Source organism: Globicephala melas, chromosome 13, assembly GCF_963455315.2.
Source record: "Globicephala melas chromosome 13, mGloMel1.2, whole genome shotgun sequence".
NCBI classification, from domain to species: domain Eukaryota; kingdom Metazoa; phylum Chordata; class Mammalia; order Artiodactyla; family Delphinidae; genus Globicephala; species Globicephala melas.
Genome location: NC_083326.1, coordinates 12558992 through 12581932, shown reverse-complemented (window position 1 = coordinate 12581932; position 22941 = coordinate 12558992). Strand labels below are relative to the sequence as shown.

The 22941-nt window shown below is 36.0% G+C and overlaps 1 protein-coding gene across 6 annotated transcripts in view; it reads right to left on the bottom strand.

Annotated features, from left to right (window-relative positions):
* The window catches only part of WDR7 (WD repeat domain 7), a 374489-nt gene that overhangs the window by 249894 nt on the left and 101654 nt on the right, over window positions 1-22941 (bottom strand). For 4 of the 6 annotated variants that reach the window (XM_060310354.1, XM_060310355.1, XM_060310357.1 and 1 more), the window contains 3 exons: window positions 13512-14281; window positions 12108-12196; window positions 583-681 (listed from right to left, as the gene is read on the bottom strand). In XM_060310354.1, coding sequence (XP_060166337.1) covers window positions 583-681; window positions 12108-12196; window positions 13512-14281 — 958 coding nt within the window. The remainder of the gene's footprint in view (window positions 1-582; window positions 682-12107; window positions 12197-13511; window positions 14282-22941) is intronic. The other 2 variants (XM_060310358.1, XM_030868017.2) reach the window with 1 other exon arrangement.

Below are 22941 nucleotides of genomic sequence, written 5' to 3'. Positions count from 1 at the left end.
CATTTTTATATTATATAAACTGGTGAAGATTGAGCCCACAATGAAGAGACTGGATATAACTCACAGCTCACAAGTTCCGTTAAGCTTCCAGTCAGTATAAATAATCCTAGATAGCTCTTGGGGAATAAAGATTTGTAGATTCCATTAACATTTTCAGAGCTCCAAAAATACTTTCCCCTCTAACCAGGGCACATGTTGTGTACAGAGAATAAAGAGTGTCTGTCACAGAGTAATGATACATGTAAAATAAATTAATTAGCTCTAACACCAGAGATCACACGGCAAACATCATCATGAAAACCAACCCCCTTTTTAATGCCTACTTCATATCATAGATTAGCATCTTTGCACTCCTTTAATAGCCTTCTAGATTACAGGAAACATGGTTTATACCAACCAGGAATAACATTACATTTTTATAATCGACCCTTATTACTGACATTAGCAAATCAAGTTATAAAATGGAAACTTTAGGATCTCACACATAACAAAGCAGATGAATGTATAAATTAGATAAAAAGAACATATACTAGAATAAAGCACAGATTGAAAGAAAGTTGTTAGAAAGTTGAGAGAGAATACCTTCATTTACTAAGAAACAGGTATGTAAAGCAGGAGTAGAAGCAGGGTCAGAGCCAGAGTGATCAGCATCAGACCGAGCAGAAACGACAGGTGCAGCAACTTGCAGCAGAAAATAGAAGAAATAAAAGGGGAGAGAATTGAGATACAGTGGTTTCTGAAAAAAAGCTCAGTGTTAGTGAATACTAAAGAACAAGGTTGGCAAAATATAGTAAATGTAGAACTGAAAAATGATGCTTTAATCAGAGAGGTATGATCATTAAGGATTATGGCAGTAAAATGATATATTTTATTGAATAGCAATCACAGTGTAGTTCAAACCAAAATCTATTTATAGTTGAATGATGTGTCATCTAATATAAAAAGAAGTTCTAAAATAACTAAGGCTACAATGAAAAAAATGACAATAAACATATTAAGAATTCACAAAAATGTAATTCAATGTTTAAAATGTATCACATGATGAAAAGTTTATTTTGGTCTTCGGATTGTCATTTTTTTCTAATAATTTATTTCCTAACATTATGCCTAAATTATTTTGTAATCTCTCCAACCAATATTCACTGAGATCATTTCAACTTATTACTCATTTTATAAAAACTCAATTTAAATTATACCAACTTGTAAAATACAACTTTTAAAATATAACAATTTAAAGTTAAATTAAATATACTTAACTCTTGTTAGAAGACTCCTAACATAGCTCCATTCTTCAGTTTAAAAAATATTTTTATGATACAAATGCTTTATATTCTAAAATAATTACTGTGAATGCTATAATCCTTATAGAATAGGTGGAACAACACCCACCCTCCCCCCAAAAAGTTATGTTACCAGGAAAATGTTCAGCTTAAATTATCACATGAAAAGGCAAAAGGACCGTATGGTGCACACATTCTACAACTGAAGGTCAACGTTAAGATTTAGAGGTCACCATTTGACACTTCCTTCCTATGGAGAAATTACCATATGTCATGCACAAGCATCTTCAAATTAATCCCTCTCCTTTCTTCTGTCATTGAACAGCAATAGGTTTGGGCTCCTGAACAGATTAAGCATTGTCTGCTGAATGATATGTTTGCTTTTCATGCAGTGAAGTTCTTTTGTAACTACAGGACAGTTGCATGAAAACAACTTTTCATAATTTCCTCACGAATGCATCATAATGTCAATCAGACACGTGTGAGGTAAACCGGAGAACTAAAAGAAGTATATGAGCAGTAATAAAAAACAGAAAATCCAACTCCATAAACCCTAAGAAGCACCTCTTGCACACATGAAAATTTTATCTGGGAAATTATCATTCTTTTTATTATAACAGACCTGTTTTTTGTTCCTTATGAAGTTACAAGTACTTTATAATGTTATACTTATGATAGGATTAGAATTACTCTCAATTGTATATTTCATAAGATCTAAGAATTCCATTGTAATCTTGCAAAGAAATCCGCAATATTTCTACATATTCCATTGAATAATTTCTCATTTTTAAATCATTTTTAAATACAAATTCAGTAATTATGGCCTATAAAATATTCAATTCCCCATGCAAAAAGTTGGTAAGCCTTTGGTGGCAAGGAGTAAATTTACAGGTTTTAGCTTTCATGCCACCAAAATTGTTGAGCAAGTTCCTCTGGTGGTTTCCAACAGTTGGGGTTTTCTATAATTTCACTTTAAATAAAGGAGAAATTATTATTCCTGAAAAGTCTGGGTTAACTTCGTCTGACTTTATCATTAATTCTGAAAGGACACTAGAATGGTGAGGTGAAAAAATTCAATATAAACAAACCAAAGTTTAGGAATGAGTGATCATTTCCCTAGCTAGGTCAAATAAGGAGTGGGATTAAACTATAATGTTTTCCCTAAATCACAAGTCGAAAGGACACTAGAAATGCTACTGGCAAAACTGCTAGAATATGTCTTAATAGAATAATGTTCAATATGTATAGCTTTATTTGTAATGAGAGAAATAAACAGATGCTCTGAGTATTATATTTCTGGAGTCCTGTTTAAATGGTATTGCAATGTAGAAAAAGCCTTTTACACTTTCCTTTAATAAATTCTGTGGGCACTTAAAATAAAAAAAATATTGTAATAGAAATCAAGGAATCAGATTTACTATGCTTTAAAAATCTCTGCATCATCATCAAGAAATACTTTATTCAGACTACCTCATAACTGAAACTGCAGAATCTAGAACTGTTTTCATAATTCATTGAGAATACTGAAATTAAACTCTACTACGGCTTTAAAAACTGTCCACGTATAGAAAAGTCAGCAATAGAAATTAGAAGAAAAAAGTACACTACCATAATAAAAAGCTCAAGATTTAATGACACAAAATAAATCTGAATAATTTATGTATGGCACTGAACATCGAAGATTTATACCATAAAACATAAGCAAGCATTTAATTTCTTGAAATAGAAAAGCTGCCATGTCAACTTTTTGCTCCTCTTACCAATGTGCTCCTCTTATTAAGGATCAGTAAAACACAAGGGAAAATAGTCTCAGCACAGCTTCAAAATGGTGACAGAACTGACACAAGTTCTCTTATTTTACCTGAGAAAGTTCTTTAGGTAATGTTGCAGCTAAGAGCCTCTTCACAACAGCTTACTCTCACATGAAAAGACAGATGAAGATAAACATGTGTGACAACATATATGTGCACACATATGCTCTGGTTTCCCTTTAAATGGCATATATAGAAGTACTCAAAATGACAATAGCCATGGTTTCTGTCTTTGAACAGGTCTACCTCAGTCTTCCTTTGAAATCTAAATCTAAGCTCCGTTTTTGCCAATCGCCATTGTGATATGAAAAATCTATATAGGGAAGAAAGCAAACACACTTTTGGTAGCAAGTGCTCCCTACATATTGGTCTAAACCTCATTACCCTCCCAGCAGATATACACAAATAGCCCTCTCAATACACTTTTCAGAAGAAAAAAAATGATAGCCTAGAAGGTACAGAAAACCAAATGCAATGCTGAAAAAGGAAGTTTTTTCAAAGCTAAACACTAAAAAGATAAATAAAATTATTTTACAATGAATCACTTTATCTGAAGTGTTATATGAGAATCATGAAGCTTTGAGAGGGAGAGGATAGAGGAGGAGAAAACATGAAAAAATTAGAAATGAGGAAACACAGTCAATCACCATGTACTTAATACAAAGGCCTTCCACACTGGGTATGCCATCTAATACAGAGATCTCAGAGCAACATCTGCCTTTCTGTAAACTTCTTTTATGTCTACACTTTTATCTTAGGTAGACAGGCATTCTCATCATCTTTTAAATCAACATGAAGCATTAGGATAAATCATTAACCAAACATCATAAGGAAAAAAGGATACCCTTAAAACATGGTAAGAGAAGAGCACGAATAGCTAAGGGCACTAACGGAACACAAAGCTCCAGGAAGGAGAAAGGAGGAGGAGCTACCGTAAATCAGAATGAGTAAACAGCCCAGGATGGTACTCTGACAAACAGACAGATATGCATCAAGGCAAAATACGAAAGTGTTGATAATGTTTAAAAACTACAGTAACACTACTTGCCTCTAGATCACCACTGGATTACATCAGAATTGGAGTAAGTTCAGAGGGAGTGATAGTTTTATGTTGGCCTATAACTTCAATCAAAGAGTCAAAACAAAGAAAAACCAAAAGAAACGCAACCTTTTGTAAAAGGTCTCCATTAACATGCAAAATAAATAAATGAGCAAGATAAAAAACATGTGGAGAGAGTTCAGTATAGTGAAAGATAAAATTATAATATAAAGACTAACTTGAATTAGACATATGAAGGCTATCAAAATTTTCTTTCATTTGATTAATGTAATCAGTGCCTACTCCATGCCAGGTACTAAGCTAAGCATATAAAAACATAAAGATTAGACCAAGATGCTGCTCTCAAAGTACTCAGAGTCTGGTAGGAAAAGCAAATAAGCAGCCAGCTAAAATCATAAACTGCACTCCTCTGATCTCCTCCACTAGATATAAGCTCCCTGAAGGCAGGGATCTCTTGTCAGCCCTTACAGCCTCAGCTCCTAGTTATTGACATATTGACTCTAGAAGCATAAAGAGTAGGTATCTATAGATTCATTCAATCAACAAATATTTACTGAGCTCCTTCTATGTACCAGCCACTGTTCCAAGCACTTGTGACAGATCAGTGAACAAAAAAGAAAAAACAGCCTTGCCCTCTGAGCTTCCAAAGCAGACCAAAGTTAGAGCTTCTGCAATTAAATTATAGCTATAGCAATTTTTTTTAAAGGGCACATAAGTTCAAACACAAAATTTTAAGGGATTCGCAGCCCTCTTCGTTAGCCTGACATGGGTACTCCTAGTTTTTTGCTATAGATCCTGGAAAAGGATGGTGAGTAACTATTGGTTATAATTTAGGAACAACTACCTCTTACTTCTAAGTTTAGACAACCTAAATTGGATCCACTTTTTAAAAATAAAATTGCAAATAATGTAACATAACTTTAAGTTGCCTAGACTTACCTCCACACCTACCCCTGAGTAAAGATGTAACCATTAACGTAAAGATATGGTCACAGTCAAGATAAGCACAAGAGGCACAGACCAAAGACTTTCGCTGTGAAATTACTGAATTGATAAAGAGAAGTACAATATGTCAGAATATAGAAAAGCCTAAAGCCATGGGCAGACTCAGGGATGTATGACCATGAACAAAAATTTACTTGGTTGACATCTCTGATCCCTTCCTCAAGTGAGATATTTTATAAACTGCAAAATCAAGTATCTAATAAATGAATACTGTCTCTATCAAAAAGTACGACTGTCAGTAAATGTTAATTATTGTAAAACACTGAATTAACAAGCCAACTGCTAGACAAAATAAACTTCTTGTGAAGAAATTATTTGCCCATGAAATACCCTGATATTGTTTATGAGAAATTATGTTAGCAAAACTATTTATATCATTTTTATTCTCAGACCCAAATGCCTGTAAAAGGTCCAATTCCCAGCTAAAGTCTTTATTCCATATAGATTATTTTGGAGCTGAACAAGTATTAACCAACATAAAGTGACAGTTTATCGAAAAGAAGCATATTCATGTTTGCAATCCAACTTGAAAATAGATTGTGAGTCAATGTGGGCTACAGTGGGAGTCAGGAAAAGAAAACATAAGGAAAGATGAAAATGTTTAAAAGAAAACCAGTGTAAAAGAAGTCAGAGTAGATAGATGAGACTAAATAATACCCTGCTGAAGAGCAGTCAAGGAATCAAAGCCCTTTATCTGTACAGCACCACCTCCTACCCTACACTGGTTATGTTCGTGTGTTATCTTCTAGATAGACATAAACTATTCAAGACAGTATACACTAGACTAATCCCTCTGTACCCCAAATAGAGTTGTTTGGAGGAAAAACAAAAGTGCTTAACAAATATATGTTAAAGAAATATTACATTTCAATATTCAAATAGAAAATGAGTTTTATAATGCCATCCTAAAGCATTTTACTATGTAATTCTCAGTACAGATTGCTAACCTTCATTTACTTTATATAGACAAGCGTCTGTGCTGTTCTAAATGGAAATTCCCAAATCTATCACCTTAAGTAAATGCTTTAGAAAAAGACAATTTTTAGTTCCTTCTTCGCTGCTCTCAAGACTCAAGGCTTTTCCGAGAGGAGCAACATTAAAGCACTCCAACTTTAAAATCCTCAGATCTGGCCAAGGGGGCAAATTCAATACCATCATGGTGGTGAAATATATAATGCATCGTTGATCAATAAGAAATAACAATTCTAAAGGTTTATGCACCCAATAAAGAGAGCTTCAAAATATATTAAGCAAAAATTGATAGAAATGCAGGGAGGGATAAACATATCCACAACTGCTGCAGAATTCAATACCCTTATCTAAACGATAGAACCAAGTGGGCAGAAAAATCAGCTAATATATGCTAAACTTGAATACTCTTAAGCAACGTGACCTGATATTTATAAAACACTCCACCCAACAAGAGCAGAATACAAAGTCATCTGAAGTGCACACAGTATACTGACCAAGAAAGACCATATTTAGGGCCATAAAACAAGTCTCAATATTCAAAGAATCCAAACCATACAAAGTATATTATCTGACCACAAATTAGAAATCAATAGCAGACAGATCCTTGGAAAGTTCCCAAATGTTTGCAAATTTAACTCAATAATAAATTACCCAGGGATAAAAGAAAAAGTCGAAAGAAAAAGGAAAAGGAAAACATATAGAAATATGTGGGATGCTACTAAAGCTGTACTTAGGGTAAATTTGTAGTGCTGACTGCCTATATTAGGAAAGAAGAAAAGTTTTATATCCATGACCTCAGGTTCTACTCTAAAAAAATAAAAATAAAAAATACAAGCAGGGCTTCCCTGGTGGCGCAGTGGTTGAGAGTCTGCCTGCCGATGCAGGGGACATGGGTTCGTGCCCCGGTCCGGGAAGATCCCACCTGCCACAGAGCGGCTGGGCCCATGAGCCATGGCCGCTGAGCCTGCGCGTCCAGAGCCTGTGCTCCACAATGGGAGAGGCCACGACAGTGAGAGGCCCGCGTACCACAAAAAAAAAAAAAAAAAAAAAAAAAAAAATACAAGCAAATTTAAAGCAAAAGAAGTGAAATAATAACAAGCAAAGCAGAAATAAATGAAATAGAAAACAGAATAACAACATTAAAAACTGATGAAACCCAAAGCTGGTTAAGAACTACAAAACTGCTAAGTTACTAGCTAGACTGATCAGGAAAAAAGAGAAAAAACATAAGTTATGAATAATAGAAATGAGATAGGGGATGTCATTTCAAATCCTACAGATATGATATTGAAAGGAAAATAACAGAATATTAAACAACTTTTTGCCAATAAATTTGACACAAATTACCAAAGTTCACCCAAGATGAATTAAAAAAAAAAAAAAAACACCTAAATAGCTCTGTATCTATTAAAGCATTTAAATTTGTAGTTAAAAAAATCTTCCCATAAAGAAAACCCTATGCCCACATATTTTCACTGGTGAAACAGATCAAACAAGTAAAAAATAGTATCAATTCTACGCATGCCCTTCCAGAAAACAAGAAAAGGGATAACATCCTAAGTCATTCTGTGAGACCAACATTATCCTGTTACCAAAACTGAACAAACACATTATTGAAATGAAAAACTCTAGACCCAAATCCCTCATGATCATACACATAAAAACTCTTAACAAAATTTTAACAAATTATATCCAATAATCTATAAAAAGGATAATTCATCATGACCAAGTGTGATCTATCCCAGGATTGCAAGGTTTCTTAAAATTCAGAAGTCAATGTTCTTGGACTTACTGAGAAAATAAAGGAGAAAATTCATTTGATAATTTCAATGGATGCAGAAAAATCATCTGACAAAATCTAACATCCGTTCATAATTTTAAAATCTCAGCAAACTAGGAATAGGAGGGAACTTCCTCAACATCCAGCTCATCTAAGAAAAACTTACAGCTAACATCATACTTAATAGTAAAAGACTGAATGCTTTATCCCTAAGATTGGGAATGAGGCAAGGATGTCTGCTCTAACTTCAATTCAACATCAGTAAGTAACCATCAATCGTAAAAAGTTTTTAAAAATTAATAATAACTGGACTTCCCTGGTGGCGCAGTGGCAGGCGACATGAGTTTGAACCCTGGTCCGGGAAGATCCCACATGCCACAGAGCAACTAAGCCCGTGTGCCACAACTACTGAGTCTGTGTTCTAGAGCCCGTGAGCCACAACTACTTAAGCCCGTGTGCCTAGAGCCCGTGCTCTGCAACAAGAGAAGCCACCACAATGAGAAGCCCGCGCACCGCAATGAAGAGTAGCCCCCGCTCGCCATAACTAGAGAAAGCCCACACACAGCAACAAAGACCCAATGCAGTCAGAAATAAATAAAATAAATAAACTTATTTAAAAAATTAATAATAACAGCATATTGAATCCCAAGGAAGTGGGAGAAGAGCGGAATTTAGTGAAACAGGAAAAAATATGCATTCGAAAGGATAAACAAAGGCACTACGGATTAAAAAGATTGATAAAGCCCCAGTAAGACTGATCAAGAAAAAAGAAAGCTACAAATGATTAATATCAGGAATAAAAATGGAGACATCACCACAGATACTACAGAAATTAAAAAGATAAGATGTTATCTTTTCAAATGCAAACGCATTTGAAAATTTAGAACTAGAAAAATCCCTAAATATGTACTACTTAATGAAACTGACACAAAAAGAAACAGAAAATTTGAAGTTCTATAACAATGAGAGAAACTGAACCCAGAATTTTACAACTCCCCACAAAGAAAACTCTAGGTCTAACCCCAGCAAATTCCACTGCACATTTATGAAATAATTAATGCCAATCTCACACAAATTCTACCTAAAAATGGAAAAGGAAGATTCCCCAATCCATTTGCCGAAACTTGAATAAAGTAAAACCTTACATAAATATTAGAAGAAAACGTTTTCCTAAATAAAAAATATTAAATTAAATGCAATAATATATAAGATAATAATACATCACAAGATTGGTTTTATTCTGAAATGCAAAATTGGGTTGTAAATTCATCACATTAATAGAGTAAAAAAAAATTATATAGTCACCTCAATAGATACAGAAAAAGCATGATAAAATCCAACATACACTGATGATAAACACTTAGCAAAGGAACAGAAGAGTTAATTTCTTAAATTATCTGTAAAAGCATATAGGAATTATCACAATTATGAAATCTTAAAAGTTCTCCCTTTGATACTGGAAATAAAAAAGTTGTTCCATATGATTGTCCATATGATCAAAAGAATCTACAGAAAAGTATTACCTTTAATAGGTGAATTTAGCAAGATTCTTTGATATAAGGTCAATATACAAAAGTCAACTGCATTTCTATATCAGGGGCACAGAAAATGAAGAAATTTAATATCAATTAGATATTAAATAGAGTATTTTAAAAATCTAATATCTAGGAATAAATCTAACAAAAGAAATATAAGACCTCTATATAGAAAACTATACAGAGTTATGATAGCTAAATAAGACCTAAATAAATGTAGAGATATATCAAGTTGATGGATTAAATGAGTGAACCCCATTAAGAAAATAATTCTCCCCCAAATGATCTACAAATTCAATAAAATCGAAGTTAAAATCACAATAGGCCTTTGTGATAATAATAAAACAGTTCTAAAATTTATACTGAAATTCAGAAGGACAAGAATAGTCAAGACATTCTTTAAGAAGAATGGGTGGGAAGACTTGATCTATTAAATATCAAGTCTTATTACAGAGCTACAGTAATTAAGGCACAATGATACACAAACAAATCAAAGTGCTCAAACAGCTCAGAAATAGACTACCATATATAAGGACATTATATTTATGACAAAAATGGCACTGCAAAGCAGTGGGGAAAGAATCCTCTCTTTAATAAATCATGCTGTACCAATTTGGTATATGGAAGTAAAATCAAAACAGGACCCCTGCTTCACATAATACACAAAATTAAGGTCTAGGGAGACTATAAACCTAAATGAGAAAGGTAAAATAAGAAAGCTTCCAAAAGAAAATAAAGAAGAATATCCTCATATCAGAGTAGAAATATCAGGGTAATTTCTTAAATAGGACACAAAAATATTAATCAGGAATGAAAATACTGATATGTCAGATATACTAGCCATACCAAAATGGCTAAAGTGAAAAACATGGAAAATATTAAGTGTTGGCTAGGATATCTTACCAGCTATATATGAGAGGTCTCACTGATCCATATCCCAGCTAACACAACAATTTCCATCTTTTTCCCCTTAGCCAGTATGATGGATGTATATGTCTCTCACTTAGGAAAACATGTTAACATTATCCACAATTAAAGCTGAAGATAAATATATGCAGAAATTCCACTTTTGGTTACATATACAACAGAAACGCTTCTAAAATACACTAAGATTCAAATACAAGAATGTTCATAGCAGAATTATTTATGAAAATGAAACACTGGAAGTAATCCAAGTGTCTATTGACCAAGAAATGGATGAAAAAATTGTGGTCTATTCATTCATCAGAATAGTATACAGCAATAAAATGAACAATGAAAATGAACAAACTATAGTCACGTGCAACAACACTAATAAATCTCACAAAAGTAGCCAAACACAAAAGAATGCATGCTCCATGACTAACTGAACGCATATAAAATTCAAAACACAGGCAAAACTAAATCATAGTGTTTAGGGATTTAAACTTAGGTGGTACAACCATAAAAGAAAGCAAGGAAATGATTTCCTAAAAGTCAAGATAGTAGTTACCTTTGGAAGAGGAAGGTATACTGATTGGGAGGGAACATGTAGGAGGCTTCAGGAGTATTGGCAATGTTCTATTTCTTGTCCAGGGATATAGTTACATGGGTGTTCAGCTTGTAAAAATCACTGAGCTGCATATTTGTTTTGTGCACTTTTCTGTGTGTATTTCACACATACACAAGTATAAAGTTATCTAATTAAAACTTTTATATATATTCATATAGACTATTATAAAATGAGTATAAAGGCTTGATGAGAAGACAGGGGAATAAGAGAGGTGACCACATGGGGCTGGAAATGAAGGATAGGAGTGGCATAGAGAGTGGGATAACTTATCTTCCATAATGAGAAGCTACGACACAGTACCTAAAACTAAAAACCAAGTATACCATTTAAGGATATTAAAGTTAGGACAAACAATCAGCTAAGAGAGCAGAGGACTTGTTCTAGGAAAGAGGAAAACTGTAGGCATGAAGTTGGAGGCCTATTGTTCACCAAACAAATTTTGCGGAACCGTTCACTGACTCTTTAACACCTTAAACAAATTTTTTGAAAAAAGAACATCCTACAATGTCACCATTTACAAGCACAACCTTCAACTTAGCCTAAAGGAAAGCTCTCTAAGCAGAAGTGACTCCCCCCTGAACTCTCTTGTCAAGTCCTAAAATGAATGTAAAAGAAAATAAAGGAAGAAAAACTCAATCTTTCTTCTATCCCCTAACAAAACAAAAGCTATGAACAAAAAGTTAAAGTATATAATGACTAAATAAAAAGAAACTATTTCCACTGTGGATTACAATGCATGAACTACTGGCAAAGGACACAAGAATAGCTATAGTATGGAAATATGAATTTAAACATTTCTAAATGTAGTTTAAAAAATAGACATAACTTATAGACTCAAGATACACACATTAAGGCACTAGTGTTGTCAAGTTAAGGTGCCCCTAATGCATAAAAATTAGGCCAAAGACAGTACAATAAAATTACGTGAAATACGCTCATTTATCAATTTCTAAATAAATCTGATTTATTTTTAACTAACATCTTAATTATCCATATTTACATCTGGAATATAACAACTTTTCTCTATTTAACAATCTGAGACAAACAAAATGTTATGATTATACATTAGCTATGCCTCCTCAGTTTCTAGAGCTGAAATGTCATGTCAATTACTTAATAAGATTTAATTTTACCTTGTTTAATCTGTCCTTGCACAATATTACTGGAAGTTGGAGGAGAACCCCTTGCCTTAGAAAGGTCTGGGGTGCCTGGTCTAGGTGGCCTTTAAAAAGAAGAAGAAAATACACGTATATACACACATTCATAGTTTCATAATTCCAGAGCCATTTAAAATATTAAGCTTTCTAGTTCCAAATGAATTGCAAAAGAAACACATAACAGAACATTTTCAATCTGCTGTTCCAAAAAAATAGGGGTTTTTTGTTTTGTACCTATTAACATTTTCCGTTTCAGATTTTAATACAGAAAATTAAATGATTAACAAATAGCAAGTAAAAATTTTACATCTACAGTTTATGCTTTAAACTAGTTTAAGAAATATTTATGAACACTTTAATCTACTACCACTGACAGATAAATATCATAATTAACCCTTCATTCTTCACTATTAGCATGCTGATATTTCAGCCCACCCCACATCATTGGTCCAAATGAACTTATGGAACAATATACTGAGTTTCAAAAAATTCAGCCCTACAATCTGAAAAAGGTAATAAGGCATTAAGAAATCTTCCACTCCACAGGCAGACTGTCCCCTTTTGAATTCCGGCCCTACCATTTTACTACTTGTGTGACCCTGGGCAAGTTACTTCACCTCTCTGTGTCTCAGCTCTATCATCTGTAGCAAAAGGATAATAAAAGTACCTACCTTATAGGGGTAAGGGCATTAAGGAGGTAACATCTGTAACGTGCTTACAACAGAGCCAGACACTAGGTAAGTGCTACTTTAGTACGTTAGATTTTAAAAAATCCTAAATGTGGTCGGCTCTCAATAAAGTATAATAAAACCAGAGTTTAGAAAGTTGTCTTCATGACTTCTGGAAAATGAGAAATAGCAACTCAGGTTAACTATGTAGAAATATTACAAGAATACTCTCCTGCACTTTAAAAAGTTGTTTCCTCTTTTCCCAGAGAAATTCTGACTATACTTCTCACAAAATGCTGAAGCCAGGCGCTGAACACTTACCATTCATCACCGTGGGTCACACATTTTAACCAAATATACAATTTGAATTAAATGTTAGTGCAAACTGTAAATAGATACAATCTAAGATTATATTTACTGAAGAGCTAGTCTATGATTTGTTAAAGCTAAACTCTGACCTACTCCCTCATTCTAAGTTTTTTTTAAATAGCTACTAAATATGTCTGAGTATAGATAAAACTGTACAATTTGATAATATTTTGTCATGCATGTTGTATTTAAAATTTAAAGGGGAAACACTGAGATGACATAAAAATGCCAAGGTGTGTAGAGCGCCCCACCCCCCAAAAAAAGGTAGTAAGAAGTGACAAAAATAAAACAGGTTTCTTTTTTTTTGAAACATAAGAATAAAATCAAACTATCATGGTCACACCTGGTAGGGCCCTTCTTCATATGATCACCAATAAAAGTTGCATTGGTCATACTCATTAAGGTATTTGCCAAAGATATGATAGACAGGAGATGCTGTGTGGTGACGGCCCGGGACACTCCGTAAGTTCCCTTTCCTACTCCCTCCGTCGCCAGCAGCTTTCTTCCTACTTCTGCTTTCCCATGTGATAGTTTACAAGCAGCCTGATTATAACCAGGAAGCATCAGTGACATATGACCCCCTCTCGATAAGAGGCCGAACGATACTGTGCAGTGGGGTTTCAGCATTCCAAGGCGATCAAGACAGACTTCATCCAGAACATCATTCAAACCCCAGGCATGAAGGCAGGACATGAACAATTTTGCTGTGTCCATAGTCAGATTATATTCTAACAGGGTCAGCGGCTTAGATTTGCTGGCCCGATATTCGGGATCACCTTCTTCCCGCCTCTGTCTCATTATCTCCTCATCCTCCTCTTCATCATCAAGGAGATGTTCCTTTATGTTCTCTTTGATAGTTTCTTTCACTTGTTGGAAGAGAACTGCTGCTCGTTTTCCAGTTAGAAAAGAGCCCCCTTTGTCTGAACCGCCAGATGCTTTCTGCAGATTCTCTGGGGAAATAAGCGCAGTATTCGGCCTAGAGGCTTCTTCAGTCAGGAGCTGAATAATCAACGCTTCCACATCAAAGAAAAGCACATGTATGTCCGGGTCTGTTAGGTTTGTCTTTATTGCTTGAACCATCAGGGAGTTATGAGAATATTTAGGTAAATTGCCCTGCAACAAATATTTTTAAAAGATGGCTATAATTCAAAGTATTTAATTTCATGCATTCATTAATGAACAATAAATAATCGAAGGGATTTAAATGCTTATTAAGCTGCCTTTTTAGGTATCTATATCATTAAAAGTGACACACTAACTCTGCCAATCAGCAGCATATAAAAGATATGAACTTAAACAATTAGAAGAACTTTACGCTGAAACAATTATAAGACTGTCAATTAATCTTTTAAAAAAAAGAAAATGAAAGTTAATTATTGAAGCAGGGAGTCTTTTTACTCATAGAACAGATTAAAAATTGTTTCAATAACAATATATTGTTTCAATAATAATTGAAAACAATTGTTTCAATAATAATATATGCAAATTCTATCTCTGGGAATGTAATACTACTTGTTCCACCTGAAAGAATAATGCATTCATCACAGCTACTCATCCTTTTAAGTTGCTGCACCATCAAATTCCTCCTTTTTTACTTTACCTTCAATCTCTCCCTCTCCATAAATTCTTTTCCCTCAATAGAGAACATGTTCAAGTCTACTTAGAGTCTTTAAAAGTGTTATCCTTTGACCATGTTCCTTCTTCTATTTCTTTCCCAGTCTACTGCCCCTTTTAGCCACATTTAAGGAAAGGAGTAGACTAATCCAGTGGAAACTTTTCAGTCCCTCTCCTCGTTAATCTCTTTGCAGTATCTCTGACCATATCCATAATCTCTGACATTGTTGATTTTGCTAAGAGAGACAGAAAGAGAGAGAAAGTATAAAAAGAGCTTCCCAGAGAACACCTTCTTAATGAGCCTTCTAGTTCTGACCACCCTTCTCAGTCAGCTGCCCTGAAAACTCATTCTTTCTCCCATATTAGAACTATCACCTATATGCAGGTGGCTCCCTAATCTCCATCACCAGCCAGACCAGCTCCTGAAAGAGTTTCAATCCTACAATTCCCACTGCTTGTATCTGGATGTCCCATAGAACCTTGTACTTAATCTGTCCTAATCTCCACCCTCCCACTAAACCTGCTGCATCTCCCAAATCATTGGTTGAGAATCATTCTTCTAATCTATCCCCACCATCACCATCACTATGTTCAGACCCTTATCTCCTCTCCTCTAAACAGACGTCACTGCCCCTAGTCTCTCCTTACTCCCATCCAGCCTTCACAGGCCACAAGACTGCTTTCTGAAGAACAAATCTAATTATGTCGCTCTTCTGCCAAACACTGCCATTATCATGGGTTATTAAGAGAAATGGAAAATACAAAATTAAAACTAAATCAAAGTATAGGTGACTAGATCTCAAGATGAGAAAGGACTTGCCAAACACACTTAAATTTAAAATTCACTACTATAAAAAGTTAAGGCAAGTAAGAAATAGGAAGAAAAATGTGCCAGAAATAGGACTAATGAAGTTATAATCTATATAAAAAATAGTAATACCAAAAGAAAAGGGAAAAATACCATAAAGGTCAAGGGCAATTCACAGTAAAAGAGACAAATAGTCAAGGAATATAAGGAAAAACCTACTCAAATGAATTGTCGAGGAAATAACAATAACCACAAGACACCACTTATAAAATTAGCAAACAGTAAACACACAAAAATACTTAGCCAGGAGTACAATGAAAGTCAGACCCACACACTGCAGGCATGAATTTAAATAGAGCCTTTTGGAAGAGCAATTTGGCAAAATACAGCATGAGCCCTTAAGATTGTTTGATCCAGTACATTTATTTCTAGAACCCTATCCTAAATAGTCAGAAATACAAAGACGTTCAGTGAAACAGTGTCCATTATTTTAGATTGAAAACAACCTAAATAATCCAACAATAAAGAAATAAATAAGCATAACCATGTAATAAATATTGTAATCACTATAAATCATGCTTCCTGGGCACATTTAACCACATGGCAAAATGCCCATGTTCCAATTTTAAGTGAGATAAGATTACATATGTGCACATACGTACACACACACACACACACACACACACACACACACACTATACAACAGAGTATAATTCTGATTTCATTTATTTAATGCCCAAGTATGCATTTGAGCACAGTGACAAACACTGGAAAGAAATACATGAAAATGTTCATAGCAACCACTTTTTGTGATGGAGTCATATCAGATTTACATTTTCTTCATATTTCCATATATTTCTTAAATTGTATATAATCAATATGTATTATTTTCATAATTAGAAAATAATGCTCTAGGATAAAATACAAAATCCTTCAGCACAACATTCAAGGCCCATTACAATTTGATACCAGATACTTTCCAGCTATAACAAACAGGCTCTAGCACCATAACCACACTCCCTCACCCATTAATCCCTTTATTTATTTCTTTACCCAAAATATTCTTCTTTGCTCTACTCCAATCCCTTCTCTTCCATCAAGACCCTAATTCTCCCAGGAAAGTTAGCCCACAATGATCCCATTTCCCATAACATTTTCTGTACTATATATCACAAACCTGTAAGCCTTGGCTATATTTATATAATTAGTTCTTTTATGTATTTACATTTTCCTGTACTCTACAGGAACTATACCTTACTCATCTTGTGTAACCCCATGCGTATCAGAGTACCTGGCAGAATGAAAAAAGAACATAAAAATCTTCATAAAATTATTTTAAGTGGCTAATCAACTCTTCACTCGTAAAATTACACTAAGTCCCTTTAAATGGTCTATCTTCTGTCTCAGTCCTCCTCCCATGTGACTATGTTCCTTTCCAGCTTAAGAGGCTTCAACAGCATTTTATAACCCAAGGATAAAATCTTTGCAAAGACTTCTTTGCAAAGTACAAAACAGCCTCCAAAATAGACTGCTGCCGACTCCCCCAATTCCATGTCTAACCACAACCCTGCATCTTCTACTGAAACCAAATTAAACCACTTGTGCCTTCCAGAACCATGCAGTTGCAGACATTTGTACCTTTGCATTTCTTATGCCAGGATCATGCTCCTTTCTCATTCTCACTGCTGCCACTCAAGTCATACTTCTATTCAAACTTCAAGAAGTATCTCAAGTGGCTGCTCTTTCAAAAATTATTTCCAGAATTACCACTAATTCTGCTTCCTTTGTATAAACCTCTGCTCTGAATTGAATAAATGGTATTTAAAGGAAGGTAGAAAATAAATATTATTTCCATACTACAGCTTAAGAACCTAAGGTGCATAAGCAGTACAGATCAATTTACACTACACAAAATATGAAGTAAAAAAAAAAATCAAGACTTTCTGAATTTCATTCCTCTGTTTAACTCATTCATTCCACATTTACCTATGTTTGTGCAAGTCACTAAGGATACAAAGATAAATAAGACGATTTTCTAGTCATGCAACTCAAAACTAATGAATAATGAAATTACTATGTAGGATGAATGGTGCTACAAATAAAGGGTAGTTGGAAGGTACAATAAGAAACACAACAAAAAGGGACTTCCCTGGTAGCTCAGTGGTTAAGAATCTGCCTGCCAATGCAGGGGACACAGGCTCGAGCCCTGGTCTGGGAAGATCCCGCATGCCGCAGAGCAACTAAGCCCATGTGCCACAACTACAGAGCCTGCACGCCACAACTACTGAAGCCCACACACCTAGAGCCTGTGCTCTGCAACAAGAGAAGCCACCGCAATGAAAAGCCTGCGCACCACAACGAAGAGTAGCCCTTGCTCACCGCAACAAGAGAAAGCCTGTGCACGGCAACGAAGACTTGATGCAGCCAAAAAACAAAAAGAAACACAACAGAGAAAGAGAAAGTACCAGCTCCACCTTGGGTGATCAGGGAGAACCTCACCAAAGGGATAACTTGAGGTATGAAAGGGCAGAAAGATAGCAGGATGTGAAAGACAGCAGGATGTGAAAAAGGATAAATGGAAACATCACAGGATGGGTGTTGATGTTGATGACCAAGACAAAGAATGCAAGGCATGGTTCACTGAGAGCACAGATGTCCACACTAAGGCTTTTGAACTTTCTCTTGCAGGCTTAGGAGCCATTAAAACAGTGCTTCTCTCAGAACACCAGGGATGCTTGTTAAAGTACGGGTTCCTGGGCCTGATATCAGACCTGAATCAATGTCTCTTGGAATGGATCAGAATCTGCCTAATGAAACCCTAGATGGCTTTATACAGTAAAGTATGAGAGCTCCTATCTAACGGCTTTAATAAGGGGAGTAACATGATCAAATTTAATTTTATAACTATTTATCCACCAGCAATGTTGGCTGAAAAGAAGCAAGATCAGGATTATGAATATAAACCTGGAGGAAACAGAAGCCATCCAGATGAGGGAAGATAAAAGTACGCAATAGTACTGAAAATGTAGATGGGATGGGTTGAAGGACGCATACGCTAATGTTTTATTTCTCACACCACCATGCTTAGTATTTCCTTTTTCAAACACTAAATGTGTAATGTCAAACACTATGTTTAGAAGATGGCAGTGGGGGAATACGCCAAGTTAGCATCTCTCCACAACTAGGGCGCCTGCCGGCCGCTGGTGGAGAACTCTGACACCCAAGGAAGTGGGAGGAACCCCCAAGTGAACTGGTAGGAAATGGGGGACTGAATGGGGAGGAGAAGGAGAGACCAGACAGGATTGGTGCCCCTGAGGCTGGGGAAATCAGGAGAGGCAGGCGGGAGGGGCCCTCAGGAGGAGTGGGAGAGGAGCAGAGGGTGTTTGCGCCACACACCTAGGCACAGGGAGCCTGCTGAGCTCCCAGGCTGGTCCCCTGCCCTCCAAGGCCCCACCCAGGCCGCGTGGGTCCTTTGGGGCACAGGAGGTAGGCAAGAGAGATCAGCAGAGGCAGGGAGAGGGGCCCTCCCGGAGGAGTGGGAGAGGAGTGGAGGGCATTTGCCCTGCCCACTCCAGCCCAGGAAACCTAGTGGTCTCCCAGGTGAGGTCCTCCCACGCACTGAGACCAGGGGTGGGGGGCACACCTGGGCCCGTTCTGTTCCTTGAGCCTAACCCCCACCCCCAACAGCCCCCAGGGTCTTTTCCAGCCCTGTGGCTCCGGAGCATAGGCCCCGCCCACCACCAAACCTCACCCTTGCTTACACCCTATCCTCCACAGCCAAGGCGTTCCCACCCCCCCCCGCCCCGCCTTTTTTTTTTTTTTTTTTTTTTGTGGTACGCGGGCCTCTCACTGCTGTGGCCTCTCCCGTTGCGGAGCACAGGCTCCGGACGCGCAGGCTCAGCGGCCATGGCTCACGGGCCCAGCTGCTCCGCGGCATGTGGGATCTTCCCAGACCAGGGCACGAACCCGTGTCCCCTGCATCGGCAGGTGGACTCTCAACCACTGCGCCACCAAGGAAGCCCTCCCCCCTTGTTTTTAAAACACTTTTTTTTCCCTTTTTTTTTAAAATTTCCCTCCTCTCTTTTACTATTGTGGCACCAATGTACCTTCTGGTTGTTGATTCGTATACATTTTTATTTTTATATTCTTTCTAATGTATCTGTTAGTTTCGTAGACTAATTTTATTTTTTACTTTGTTATTGTTCTTTTTTTTTTTTCTTTTTGCCACCCCACATGGCTTGCGGGATCTTGGTTCACCACCTGAGGGTCAGGCCAAAGCTCCTGAGGTGGGAGCTCCAAGTCCGAACCACTGGACTAACAGAGAACCTCAGACCACAGGGAATATTCATTGGAGTGAGGTCTCACGGAGGTCATCATCTCAGCACCAAGACCCAGCTCTACCCAACAGCCTACAAACTCCAGTGTTGGAAACCTCAGGCCAAACAACGAGTAAGACAGGAACACAATCCCACTCAGTAAAAAAAATTAAAAAAACAATGAGACGGCAAAAAAATACATCACAGATGAAGGAGCAAGGTAAAAACCTACAAGACCAAATAAATGAAGAGGAAATAGGCAATCTACCTGAAAAAGAATTCAGAGTAATGACAGTAAAAATGATCCAGAATCTCAGAAATAGAGTGGAGGCAGGGACTGAGAAAATACAAGAAATGTTTAACAAAGATCTAGAAGAACTAAAGAACAAACAGAGATGAACAACACAATAACTGAAATGAAAACTACACTAGAAGGAATCAATAACAGAATAACTGAGGCAGAAGAACAGATAAGTGAGCTGGAAGATAGAGTGGTAGAAATAACTGCCAAGGAGCAGAATAAAGAACAAAGAATGAAAAGAATTGAAGACAATCTCAGAGACCTCGGGGACAACAGTAAACACACCAACATTCGAATTATAGGGGTCCCAGAAGAAGAAGAGAAAACGAAAGGGACTGAGAAAATATTTGAAGAGATTATAGTGGAAAACTTCCCTAACATGGGAAAGGAAAAAGTCACCCAAGTCCAGGAAGCACAGAGAGTACTATACAGGATAAACCCTAGGAAAAACACACCAAGACACATATTAATCAAACTAACAAAAATTAAATTCAAAGAAAAAATATTAAAAGTAGCAAGGGAAAAACAAAAAATAACATACAAAGGAATCCCCATAAGGTTATCAGCTTATTTTTCAGCAGAAACTCTGCAGACCAGAAGGGAGTGGCAGGATATACTTAAAGCGATGAAAGAGAAAAACCTACAACCAAGATTACTCTACCCAGCAAGGATCTCATTCAGATTTCATGGAAAAATCAAAAGCTTTCCAGACGAGCAAAAGCTAAGAGAATTCAGCACCATCAAACCAGCTTTACAACAAATGCTAAAGAAATTTCTCTAGGCAGGAAACAGAAGAGAAGAAAAAGACCCACAAAAGCAAACCCAAAACAATTAAGAAAATGGTAATAGGAACATACATATTGATAATAACCTTGAATGTAAATGGATTAAATACCCCAACCAAAAGACACAGACTGGCTCAATGGATACAAAAACAAGACCCATATATGTGCTGTCTGCAAGAGACCCACTTCAGACCTAAGGCCACATACAGACTGAAAGTGAAGGGTTGGAACAAGATATTCCATGCAAATGGAAATCAAAAGAAAGCTGGAGTAGCAATATTCGTATCAGATAAAATAGACTTTAAAATAAAGACTGTTACAAGAGATAAGGAGGGACACTACATATAGTGTTCAAAGGATCAATCCAAGAAGAAGATATAACAATTATAAATGTTTATGCACCCAACACAGGAGCACCTCAATACATAAAGCAAATGCTAACAACCATGAAAGGAGAAATCGACAGTAACACAATAATAGAAGGGGACTTTAACACCCCACTTTCACCAATGGACAGATCATCCAAAATGAAAATAAATAAGGAAACATAAGCTTTACATGACACAATAGACCAGATAGATTTAATTGATATTTATAGAACACTCCACCCCAAAGTGGCAGAATACACTTTCTTTTCAAGTGCACACAGACCATTCTCCAGGATAGATCACATCTTGGGTCACAAATCAAGTCTTGGAAAATTTAAGAAAACTGAAATCACATCAAACATCTTTTCTGACCACAACACTATTAGATTGGAAATCAATTACAGGAAAAAAAACTGTAAAAAACACAAATACATGGAGTGTAAACAGTGAGCTACTAAATAACCAAGAGATCACTGAAGGAATTAAAAAATACATAGAAACAAATGACAACAAAAACACGATGACCCCAAACCTACGGGACACAGCAAAAGCAGTTCTAAGAGGGAAGTTTATAGCAATTCAATCTCACCTCAAGAAACAAGAAAAATCTCAAATAAATAATCTAATCCTACACTTAAAACAACCTGAGAAAGAAGAACAAAGAAAACCCAAAATCAGTAGAAGGAAAGAAATCATAAAGATTAGAGCAGAAATAAATGAGACAGAAACGAAGAAAACAATAGCAAAGATCAATAAAAGTAAAAGCTGGTTCTTTGAGAATATAAGCAAAATTGATAAACGCTTAGCCAGACTCATCAAGAAAAGAAGGGAGAGGACGCCAATCAATAAAATTAGAAATGAAAAAGGAGAAAATCACCACTGACACTGAAGAAATACAAAGGTTTATAAGAGACTACTACAAACAACTATATGCCAATAAAATGGACAACCATGAAGAAATGGACAAATTTTTGGACAGGTTCAATTTTTCCAAGACTAAACCAGGAAGAATTAGAAAATATAAACAGACCTATCACAAGTAATGAAATTGAAAAACTTCCAACAAACAAAAGTCCAGGACCAGATGGCTTCACAGGGGAATTCTATCAAACATAGAGAAGAGCTAACACTGATCCTTCTCAAACTCTTCCAAAAAACTGCAGAGGGAGAAACATTCCCAAATTCATTCTGTGAAGTCACCATCACCCTAATACCAAAACTAGAAAAAGATATCACACAAAAAAGAAAATTATAGACCAGTATCACTGATGAACATAGATGCAAAAATCCTGAACAAAATACTAGCAAACAGAATCAAACAGCACATTAAAAGGATTATACACCATGATCAAGTGGGATTTAACCCAGGGATGCAAGGATTCTTCAATATACACAAATAAATCAATGTGATATATCACATTAACAAATTAAGGAAAAAAACCATATGATCATCTCAATAGATGCAGAAAAAGCTTTTGACAAAATTCAACACCCATTTATAATAAAAACTCTCCAGAAAATGGGCATAGAGAGAACCTACCTCAACAAAATAAAGGCTATATATGACAAACCCACGGCAAA